General features: G+C 34.3%; 1 protein-coding gene across 15 annotated transcripts in view; it reads left to right on the forward strand.

The window, feature by feature from the left end:
• LOC128210389 (alpha-adducin-like) overlaps positions 1-12,135 on the forward strand; it is a 66,747-nt gene that overhangs the window by 7,936 nt on the left and 46,676 nt on the right. For 8 of the 15 annotated variants that reach the window (XM_052914717.1, XM_052914724.1, XM_052914727.1 and 5 more), the window contains exons 1-2: positions 3,391-4,221; positions 11,937-12,037. In XM_052914717.1, the coding sequence (XP_052770677.1) occupies positions 11,971-12,037 (67 nt within the window). In that variant the 5' untranslated portion in view covers positions 3,391-4,221; positions 11,937-11,970. Of the gene's footprint in view, positions 1-3,389; positions 4,222-10,232; positions 10,256-11,936; positions 12,038-12,135 lie in introns of those variants that run through there. The other 7 variants (XM_052914718.1, XM_052914719.1, XM_052914720.1 and 4 more) reach the window with 4 other exon arrangements.

Genomic DNA, 12,135 nt, shown 5'->3' on the forward strand with positions numbered 1-12,135 from the left:
TTTTTTGTCTTATGAAGCTGTGTGTCTCTCTCACTGTGAAGGTCAAAGGTTTGTTGTCTTATGAAGCTGTGTGTCTCTCTCACGGTGAAGGTCAAAGGTTTGTTGTCTTATGTAGCTGTGTGTCTCTCTTACGGTGAAGGTCAAAGGTTTTTTGTCTTATGAAGCTGTGTGTCTCTCACTGTGAAGGTCAAAGGTTTGTTGTCTTATAAAGCTGTGTGTCTCTCTCACGGTGAAGGTCAAAGGTTTGTTGTCTTATGTAGCTATGTGTCTCTCTCAGGGTGAAGGTCAAAGGTTTTTTGTCTTATGAAGCTATGTGTCTCTCTCACGGTGAAGGTCAAAGGTTTGTTGTCTTATGAAGCTATGTGTTTCTCTCACTGTGAAGGTCAAAGGTTTGTTGTCTTATGAAGATGTGTGTCTCTCTAACTGTGAAGGTCAAAGGTTTGTTGTCTTATGAAGATGTGTGTCTCTCTCACGGTGAAGGTCAAAGGTTTGTTGTCTTGTGAAGCTGTGTGTTGCTCTTTGTTTGTTTGGCCTTGTTTAGCACAAGGCCAGTGTAAATGCATTAGCTGCTCATGGGCTGTTCCTGTGATTTCCGTTGCATCTTCAATACATATTAAATGAAGACTAGACCACTTTCTAGATTTTGAAATTGTATTGAACAATGTGAAAAGGAGGAAAACAATGGTTTAAGTTTGTACTTGACATCAGTTGAAGTATTTAAAGTGTTTTCGACCTAACTTCAGGTCAATAAAGTTTGTCCTTGTATTTGACTGCCAAAGTCTGCACCCACTTCATGAAAACTTTGTCAGCATAATGAATTGACAAGCAACCAGCATTTTTATCTGGATTTTACACCCATGTTGAAGTGGTGGGGGGTTATAAATCATCGTTAATCAGTGGGCTTTGTCAACAATGTACATGTCCTGTGATCAATACTTTAATAGACAGAGCATACCAGATGGAAGACTGTATGAGTTTAATGGATTTCAAGGGGAGTTTTTTTCATGTTGGTTTTTAATTGACAAAAGCAGGTATAATTATAAACATTGGAATGTAATTGCATTCAGTTCGTTATTTTGAAGGTTGGAGCTTTGTAAATTTGTAATTGAAAAGCAAAAGTCGCTTGCCTGAGGAAGTGTTATTAATAATTTGTTTTTAATGTTAAAATATTGAGTTTGGATTGTTTTTTATTTAGGCTGGCTCAGACTGGATTATACACTTGTAAATTATAAAGTCTTCCAAAATGAAAATGAGCATAATGCGGGCCAGAGTTTTTAAATATTTGTTTAATGGGAGCATAATTATGTCTGATTGTTAAAAAATTAAAATAAATCATAAAATGTGATATATTTCAATTATTTTTTTTAGCTGCTGCCAAATAAAGCCTTTATTGTTTTCTATTAAGAAAGACTTAAGGGTTTCTAGGCAAATAGAGTTTTAAATGACAAATATTTTTTTCAAACTTATATGGACACTTTCTACATTAAATTAATGAATAGCGCCTAAGGTGATTGTTTGTAAGGCCTTTAATGATTGGCCGTGGAAATTTCTCCCTTCAACATAAATAGTGCTTTCAGAACTTTGGAAACATTATAAAAAAAAAATAATGTTATGATTTAAATATATGAAATTAAATTATTAAATACTGTATAAAAGCCCGTCATTGTTGGTCCTAGAAACCTTGCAAAGTTGTTGTCATTGTTCAGTATACAGTTCAAGCACATAATTACTGTGATCATTTTGCCATTAATTAAAAAGAACAATGGGGGAAATTTGGGCGTGCAACAGGATAAAAAAAAGTTATGCAGGTGATTTCTAGAAGCTAGATAGTATTTTGACATGGATGTATTGTTTAACAGAACAAAAGGTACCAGGACGATTAGGGTGTACACGAACATTACCTGTACTTTCTTTTTAAGCCTGATCATTTATGTTAATCAGAGAAAAGTAATTTTTCTAGTTTTGACTCTTGGTATTTATTATAAGGGATGAAAAAGTTACAAAGTTTTTATTTTTAGTTTTAATGATCATGATGTTCGTTATTTTGCTTGAAATTTTCCCAGAATAAAAGTTAGAAAATAAAAGTGGCTTTTATTGTTAATTCCTCCCTCTACCATAATCTTAAAAAAAAATCCTGTTAAACATTTATTTAAAAATTGGCCTTGTCGGTAATAATTCAATCTGCAGAAAATGATTTTTGATGCAAGGCATTTTCGCCTATATTTATGAATTAATTAATTCTAGGGCTGAAAGGATTGCCCAGCCAGTTTTGTGATATATAATACAATTAAAGTACACAATAGACTTTGTGCGGGCCAAAAGCAATCTAATGATCTTCAAGCTTCTGTATTTTGTGCAGACTGAAATAATTTATTGCCATTTGTCTATGTAATAATTTAATTTCATTGCAGCATAACTTACATAGGTGTAATTATTTACAAGTGTTAAAACCTCATTCAAATAATCCTACAACCTGGATGAAACCCTAAGTCTCTCACAAGAGCAGCCCTTGTGTAATGAATTCTTCATTAGGCGATATAATAGTTGCATGGTTCAATACAGTGTACATGTTTTTCCAATCATTAGAAACAGCTACATTTGTAGACCTGAGAGAGAGAAATATTGATAGCAGCATCTCCCTCTTCATGTCTGGGTTAGTCATCAGCCATACAGAAGCTGATACAGTTTCTCGGAACTTGCTGAGGGAAAACGCCTCCTATAATGAGACTGAAAGTGTTCTACTTTTTTTGCTCTAAATTTATATTTTGCTACACGGTTTATGATTTAAATTTTACCTCCATCCAAAAGATAAGGTTTTATTTTGTAAGGTGTTTATTTTACTAGACAGTCTTGCCACATAATTATGTATTTCTTTGAAGTTGTTTTCTGGAAAGAAAAGCCATGGTGATGTCATAGCTATCCTATTGTTAGTTAGGGCGAAGTACTTTTGATTGTGGTTGTAATATACTTTGCTCAAATGTTTCCCAAACCAGAGAAATATTGAAGAAATTCCTAGAACACCTATCATAAGCAATAATTGGAGACTTGGACAACATAATCCAATTGGGGTTTGAGCTTGCAATTTTTCGGGTGGAGGGAGACACTTTGGTTTCACATACCCACATGTTAAGGTGTAATCCCCCTCCTGCCTTGCATATTGAATACTCCTTCTTTTTCTATGGGAATCTTGGTGAGGTTTAAAAAAAATTCTTTGTTTCCACTATCATTCAAGAGGGAAAAAAGGGGCGGGCAGGTAAGTGGATTTTTTTGATTTTTTTTTTTTTACTCCTGATGTAGCCTCAAAAATGGCCCTTTTGACTGGCTTGGGCTCAACTTTAATGAGGAAAGAGCTACTACATGCAGATTATGTTGGAATCAGTGAGCAAGATGTGAGGTGAATGTTGCATGTGTAACCAGTCTGGAAACCAGTGTCCATGTGTGTCACAGTCTATCTCACACTGTCACAGCACTTGTCAATGTGTTGTAGTGTTCGTCTAAGGTTTATGAATTAAATTCAGTTTCGTTTTGTGGTTGGATTTTTTTCGGTGGTTTTTCAAACAACGGATGATTCGGTGTGTCTAAGTGTTGCAAAAACTGCTTAAAAGCAAATTTTGCTTGAAAGTTAAAACTAAAGTACAGACACTGTGTTTTGTTCGGCTGTGGAAAAGCTGCTATAACTTCTTTTAATTTGCTCAATTTTATGTGGTCGTAAATTGATGTTTTTACATGTATATTGGTTAATGGGAATTATTTCCTGCTGCACAACGCACAGCGAGTGGATCAATATATCTGTTCAGAAAGTAAAGTAATATTTCATTTTAAGTGTTATTTAATGTCTAAAAACATTGTTTATCAGTTAACAAGTGTTTTGTACTCTATGTTAATATCTGCTTAAACTACATTTCAGTACAGATAATAAACGAAAATAAGATTTTGTAATTATAGTAAGCAGGTACGTTAACTTAACGTTCAGGTAAAAAATACTTTTAAGCTGGATGTATGTCTTTTTTTAGAATAAAGTGAAGTGTGTTATCAAACTTATGACCTTGAATTTGGAATACAAATTGTTTGCTTTTTCGATGATTCATATTCGAGTGTATGGTTAACGCGTATGTGTATGAAAGTTTAAAACAAGGAGATTCCTGGATTTAACAGATATTATCATAGTTTTTGGATTTTTACGACCAGGATTTAACTCCTAACTTGTTTAACTTTATCAAGGTGAGTTTAAATGTTTTTATATACGTCTTTTGTTAAATCAATGATGCAGCAAACTCAATTCATCTTAAATGTTTTTTTGCTTTATCATCATTTGAGTTTTGGTCGCTTGAATAATAAGTTATTGATGATGTATTTATAACTTTACTAGTGTTTTAGCAGGGTTTTAAGTTTGACAGGGTTCTGAGGGAGAAAAGGGCAAACATTGTTTTGGGCTTTGAAGAACTTGAACATTATATGAATTTGACAGGAACTGTTGGGAATTATTTAATTGTAGTAATATTTGGCTTCAACCCCGCCAAATATGTTAAGTTTGTATATATATTAATAAACGTTGTACAAGATTAATATAAATACAAAATTGTTATTTGACAGACCTAATAATTTCTTTCTATAAAGGCGAAGTGTGGCTCATACTTGTCTCCAACCAATTTAGGGCAGGGTGCAGCACCATTTGTAAACTGCTAAGTTAAACCCTTTAGAATAAGGATATATGAAAGCTTCTGATTTCAAAACATGATTAAACATCTTAAAGAAAAGGCTTTTACAATTCAAAATGCTTGTGAGGTAAAGAAAGGGCTGTCATGTGACAGGAAGATATCAATCTTTAGATGTTTGGACATAAATTCAAAGTCAAACAAGAATATTTGTTTATGTGTAGGGACTTGCAGAACTGCAGGGTAGTCTTTTCCTGAGAAATTTTATCTGTTGCTTATTCATGCAAGATTGTTATGTTACACACCCAACTTTTTCTGGACATTGATTTTATCTTTGCCAGAAATAAATTGGTCAGATGAGAGATAAGAGCCAGGAATAATGACAAAGCACTCTAACATGAGCATTAGATGTCTGAGAAATGATTCTGAGAAACTGAGATGCTTTAAGAATCCAGACTGTCTTAATTATGAAATATGCCTTTAACCTTTGCAGAGTACTGCCCAGTCTGTGTACATGTGGTGATGTAAATGGCAAGGCCTAAAACAGTACATTTGGTTTTGGGGTAACGACCCTACCTACAAAATAGGCGATGTATTTTAATTCCTTTTAAGCTTTATGCACCAGTCAGTTGTAACCATGGCCCTCCCCAGGTAATGGGAATAGCGGGGACTTTGACTTTCGGTCCAGCCAAGCCCGGGTAAGATCCCCGACCTGCGGGTACAAACTGCTGGTCAAATGCCCCCGCACCCCAGAGACTTTTAAGTATTTTTGGCGCAAAGACAAAACCACCACATTCACCCGGCACTGAGGGGCCACCTGAAAGGTAAAAACAGGGCCCATTTCCCTGGCTAACCCCGGTATCCCCCCAGACCGATGGGGCGTGGTTACAATTGACTGGTGCATAATATAAGGACGATTATTTTTAAACAATTTTCCAATGATGACAATAACGTTCTTACAAAAAGCCTAATGAAAGAAATCTTACCTACAGTACCCTACCTGTTTTTGAAAAGGAGGTAACCCTAACCAAACCATTTTTTGGGCCCAATGACTTAAGGATCATACCCATGACCTCATGATTAAGAGTATTATCTTTTTGCAATTTTGACATGAACAATTTTACTTAACTCTTTTCAGTGAATTGTCTACAGTGCATGTGAAGCTTCTTTCGTACTTGGATGACCTTTAAGTAAATGTTAATAAATGTGATTGCTATAAAATGCATAAAAATATTCATTTCTGCATGAGCTCAGGTTTTATCTGTATTTATTTTATCTTATCTTATGCTTATAAATCCTTACTCTGTTTAACCAGAAAAAAGCACCCTTAAACATGAAGAAGTAGATAGAGAAAGTAGATCTTGACATGTGGTTATTCTCTCATACTCAGACACACAATCCTGTCTTGTTTATTCTGCAGAATTATGATATTTTATGGTGGGCATGTATGTACCATTTGAGAAGGGGTTTGTTTTATGAGTTGTTATCTATCATGCATGTACAACAGTTATATATACTCCTCATCTGACAGTGCTGTTCTTAAGTTTGTAATTCTTGAAACAAATTAAGTACCCACTAGCGGATTGGGAGGGGGTGGTCGGGGGAACACCTGGCGTCTGTCTCCCACAAATATTTTTTTTGTCAATTTTTCGTGAATAAATATGAATAGAATACACTAGAATGAACATTTTCAAACTTAAAATTGCCCCCCCCCCCCAAAAAAAACAACAACAACAACAACTAAAACAACAACACCTTACCACCGACATATAAACCATGTATGTTTTTTTCTAGAGGGGGTGCACATTCAAAGTAGCGCCCCCACTCCTTATAAAATGAACTTAACACTTTCTAATGAACCTTTGAATGGATTTGGTGAATAATGCATGGTTATGTGGATAATCCTATTAAATGTCTAGAAGTCAAGTCTTTAATCCAAATATTTGAACACGGCCATGATTAATTGAACTAATCCATTTAGTCTGACATTCATAATCTTAAATTCTCAGACTAAATGTCTGATTATATTAGGAAATTGGCTTTGCAGCCTTGTATTGTTGTATGTGACTTAGTAAGTTGTTGCAGAACATCGGGCAGATTGTTCAGAACTTTATTAAAGTAAACAACGTGATTAACGACATTGTTGCTAATTTTAAACATGAAATATTTGGTGAAAGCTGAAACAGTTGTCTCAAATCTTTTTAGAAATACTGCATATCACAGGTGTATCCATTTAACTCCCATAGCAGCTAGTGGTTATTTAAAAATTAACAACGATTGTGTTAACAATGTTGTTAACTTTAACTAAGCCTTGAATATCAGCCCAGTGAATATATATTTTGAAGCATTACTTCTACACCTAGATACTGCATGTCATGCAGCATTATTAATGGATTTCACTTCTGAACCTCTTGTCATATTCAGTTTTATTGCATATTCAGTTTTATTGCATCATTTGGCTTGCAGGAAATTTGTCATGTCAGCCTCTGGCAAGAAACTCAGGGATTAATGCTCCCATTTACATTGTTAAACAACGAAATAATAGTAAGATATAATTCCCAGATTTGAAATCAGAATAATCTAGTATTTAAGAGTGCAGGCAACATTTTCTTGGATATTTTCATACAATAAATAAACTCTTAACCCACTGGGATGTGTTTCAGACTTTTTATATCTACTACCACTAGGCCATTTATAAAGTGGATGGGTCTGTAATTTCAGCCAGGTGAGAGATACTTGGCATACCTGTATGTGTGTATTGGGATAACATATCTCATATATTTCACTTAAATGTGATACCCAGTGATTAAACCATCCCATTCCTCCTTTGCTTACCTCTGTGGTGTATTTAATACTCACTTGGTCAATAAGAACTATATACAGTCGAAACTTGCTATTTCAAACTCTTATTATCTTGATGTTCTGGTAATGTCGAACACTTCGATTTTGTCGTTTCAGTTATACACTTTTTGCATTTCGGTTATACGGAATGTTCATTATTTCGAGTATCTTTCTAGGTCCCATTGACTTCACCATATCAAGTTTTGTCTGTATAAGGCGCAGTATTACTATTTCACGTTTGCGAAACATTACTTGTTCATGAACATGACAACTATACTTAATACCAACCCATTCTTCCTTTTCTCCGGTTTTGGTCAATGGAAACTAAACTACTTGGCGCAGTGTTGCTAGCGTATTATACTGTAAATAGGACGCTAGCATAGATAGGATGCAGGCAAAAAAAATGGTGAAAAAAAACAGGTAAAATCCCTAAATGCTTAAGATGGGACGCAGTGGAAAAAAAAGATTTTACTTTGCGAAACACTACTTGTAAGTGAACATGTAAACTATTTTTTGGTGGTACTTAATTTCAGTATATGTATTTTGTACCGCTTAAGGTGGTAACCAGGATATTTGTGAAATTTGTGATAGATCTAAAGCACAATTGAGTGTGAGTAATCTCATGCAAGATTAATGGTAATGTCATTAATCTACAAAATCATTCTTTGAATCAGTTAATCTGCCAATGTGAACAAAGAGATTTATATTAATTTCACAGAATTTGAAGGTCAACAACAGTATTTGCTTGTAAGGGTAGTTTAGTTCAACACACAGTATTGTTCTGAGAAACCTCTCCTAATTGTAGGTTTGAAACAGCTTCTGGACTTGAGCTATTGCTGTGGAATAATCTGTGTGAACAATCTAATTGCAATGTTTATAAAAAAAAAAAATTCTTCAGAAGATGGCAGTTGATACATGTTCCAAACTTCACATGCATGGCTGGTGGTCTTCAATATTAAACTTAAGTTAATCTTATGGTCATACATCATTGACTTCATTCACTCATTAGATCAATTATTAACAACCTTGGTTACTAAATCCAATTAGCTACACCATCCTTAGATCTAATCCAGACCAATATTCAATACCAGCCCGCTTTCTGACATGGGCCAATTAAGGAGGATAAGACTTTGTTACTGTTTATAATATGGGTCATACCCTCAATTATCTTTGATAATTATGAAGCATGAAATATTTTTGAGTTCACACATATTTTTCCACAGCAATAAATGACTGAAAATCTGAAGTGAACAAATGTGACAGGGCGTCACTTATTAAAAGTCTTCTGTTTTACAATTGGTACTTCACTTATGAACTTCCGCCAATCAGTGTTACTATGTATTGTGTGCTGAAAAAGCATGTCCTATGTGATGATGTAATTATAGCATGAACTTCAAGATGGCTTGTCATATTAATTCAACAACATCCTCATATGATCTTGAATTTTGAAGTGGTTAAATTTTAATACTTATAATTGTACAAAAATGTATGGAAGAAAAAACAGAGCTCCTTTTAAATGCCCTATTGTTGATGACTAAAACATGTTTCGAAGACTCTCCGAAAACTGGAATACTGTGTATTTTGATTTTAAAGTATTTTGACACTTTTCATTTAATCCTTACCCTCGATTGCACAAAAAATTACTGAAGCAAGAATGAAGTTAAAGTTCGGCAATGATCGTTTTAATAGTCGCTAAACTTGACTCTTATTGGGTGATAATTCATTCCTAATTGATACATTTGTTGCTCAAAAACGTAGCTGACGGTGTTGAATTTCCATGTATGTTAGATTGCACGTTTTGATAAACGTATAATGTTATGTTTTTTGTAAAATTAATTTCATTGAGCATTTATGAAAAGTAACAGGATATTATGTTTGAAAAATTCACTTATTCTTTCAGAAATGAAAATGTTAGTGGAAAACCATTAAATTTGAGTGGTAATCATAAATACACTGATATATTCCAAGATTGTCAATACTTGAAAACTGGTAAATTTCACTGATTATTATTCACATTTGAACCATGGTAGTAATGTTCAAAAACAATAATATGCATAATTATATAAGTGCATTCAGTCCCTCCACTGTGACTTAATTTTTTATTGAGAATTCCTTCTGCGAAACAATAGACCAGCGTTGGCATCCTGCGCGACTCTTCAGTGCTCAGGCCTAAACTTATTTTTCCAGCCATTTTTATCTGTGGCACATTAGAAAATATAAATGTTGAATAGAAATTCCCAATCAGAAATAGTTTGATCTACTGGTGTTGAAGTTTTAAAACCCCACAAGTAAATGGTAAAAAAGAGTATTTTGAGTATATATATAAATATATATATTCCAGATACATAATTTCCGATTCTATGCCCAAAAATCCCAATTCCAAGGTTGTAGGTCATTTCCAAAAAATAGCCAATACATGTTAAATAAACCATGCCTACAAAGTATTTGCCAACAGTGATATAAGCCAGAATCTGTTTTGTGGTATTATTTGCTAATGGAACATAATAACCAAGATAAAAGAAACCAATTCACAGTTGGAATGGCTCTTGTAACATATTTCGATAATTTTGAGGGCATCATGGATTGCAGACTCTAATGTGTACACTTAGGCATTATGCATTCGTAGATAATTATCAGAGCATGTTGTGCATTAGACTCTAGTATGCATGGTATGATGATAAAAAACATTAATTGAGGAAAAGATGGCAGCCTAGCATAAACTGCCTATATATATTTGTCTTTGCTGTTTGGATTTCAAGGTTAATGCTTATATTGTTTTAGCTTTAAGTCAAATTGTGTCAGTATGTGAGATTAGGGGGATATTTCAGGATTATACAAGAGGACAGCCTCTTCAGAGTCACCTGTGTGTAAATGAGGTTGTGGGTTTGATTCCTAGTCTCTGACAGTGGTGTACCAAGGACCATGATAAGCGAGTTCATGTGTATTGGTGCATTGTAACCTAGTGAAGGGTTACATCGCACCCCATTTTTCTTTATCAAATTCTCAATCTTTTAGTGTGGTGCGGTTTCTGCAGCAGATGCATTTGAAAATATTATGAGTGCAGTGTACTTTCAAGGATTATTTTAGATCGTAAACCTTTTTAATACACTAGACTAATTCTTAGCATGTCTGTTTTCAAAGAAAAATAATTCGAGCTAATGTCAGTGTCTGCTTCAGTGTTGGCATGCGAAATCTTCAACCTTGGCATAGCTGTAAAAAACATTTAAGATATTCAAATAAAACCTGGTTTATAGCAAAGTCATTAAAGGGGCTAGACACCAGATGGTCCCAAAATCAGCTAACACATTATTTCCAGAAAAATGCTTAGAACAGTCAAGATGAGCTAGTATGAGGCTGATAATACCTCATTTTACATGATTGAAAGAATATTTTGTCGCTGTCTTAGCTGAGATTACCTGTTTAAAAATAATGCATAATAGATTCCTAGTTTATAGTGTGTATATTTAGCATGTGAAAGTCATATGATAAGTGCAGATACATATACCGCTAATTTTAAATTGACAGGGATTTACATGGTGGTCAAACTCAATAAATTTCGAATCGGAAAAAATACGCAAAAACTGCGTAAAAAACTGGGTAAGATAGATGTGTTGTAAGCAATGTGTTACATCAGTATAAGTAAGATACAATGCGTTATACACAATGATATCAATATTTTGTACAATTTTCTTTTTTTCTTGCAATGGTTTCATCTGGTGTCCAGTCCCTTTAACTCTGGCATCAGTAATTATTGAGTTATGCCTTGTGTTTGAAACATATCCACAACATCAGTCAAGATTGTTCGTGTTTGCTCGATTGAGCTCTTGTCTTTCAATTCACATGTAAAGGTTTCATGTTGATGTGTCACTGACCTGGTTAACTATTAGATGTTTTTATTTGGTCATGTGTAAAAAGGCATACATCTCTGTCCCATTATATTCAATGTCATGACTGCGGGGTGGTAAATAATACAATAAAACAATTTTCACAGTGGGAAATCCGACATACCTCTATGGTACAAGTGTGATGGTACATTTATGGTCATATTTTATGGCTGTCGTTGTAAAGAGTTATGATTGTCACCAATTATCTACAGCTTGCACCTGTCTTGTGAGATAATTGGTCAAATATTTGTAGATGTTTAGGTTTTTTGCTATCTACAATTGTGTTGACTTGAAATCTGAGAACAGCAGATCAGATTTAAATGTATATTAAATCGACTATTACATGACTGCATGAACCCATTCAGGTACTTGACTGACATTTTTGGGGGGTTTCAGGCCTAGAAGCATTTTATTGCTTATTTATTTTTTTCACCTATGTTTTAAGGATGTTATGAAAATGTGTGAATATGGTATTTATTTTATGAAGCTTAAAAGTTAAGATGATAATGTTATAGTAATAATTTGATTTTCATAGCTGTTTATCTTGTATTTTCAGGGCGGGGTGTAGGCGCGTGTAGCGGGCAGACGACATGTCAAACGGGGTCCCGCAGATGAATGGGCCTTCCAGTCCCACGGGCAAATACATAGATACCATAGGTAAAAGGCTTAAGAAGACATTAGTCAAGATGGTTGCCTTGTTATCGCAAACTTGAACCTTTTGTGATGTCGTTGTCATAATCTTGGTGTCATCAGTC

Source organism: Mya arenaria, chromosome 12 (assembly GCF_026914265.1).
Source record: "Mya arenaria isolate MELC-2E11 chromosome 12, ASM2691426v1".
In the NCBI taxonomy this organism is placed as follows: domain Eukaryota; kingdom Metazoa; phylum Mollusca; class Bivalvia; order Myida; family Myidae; genus Mya; species Mya arenaria.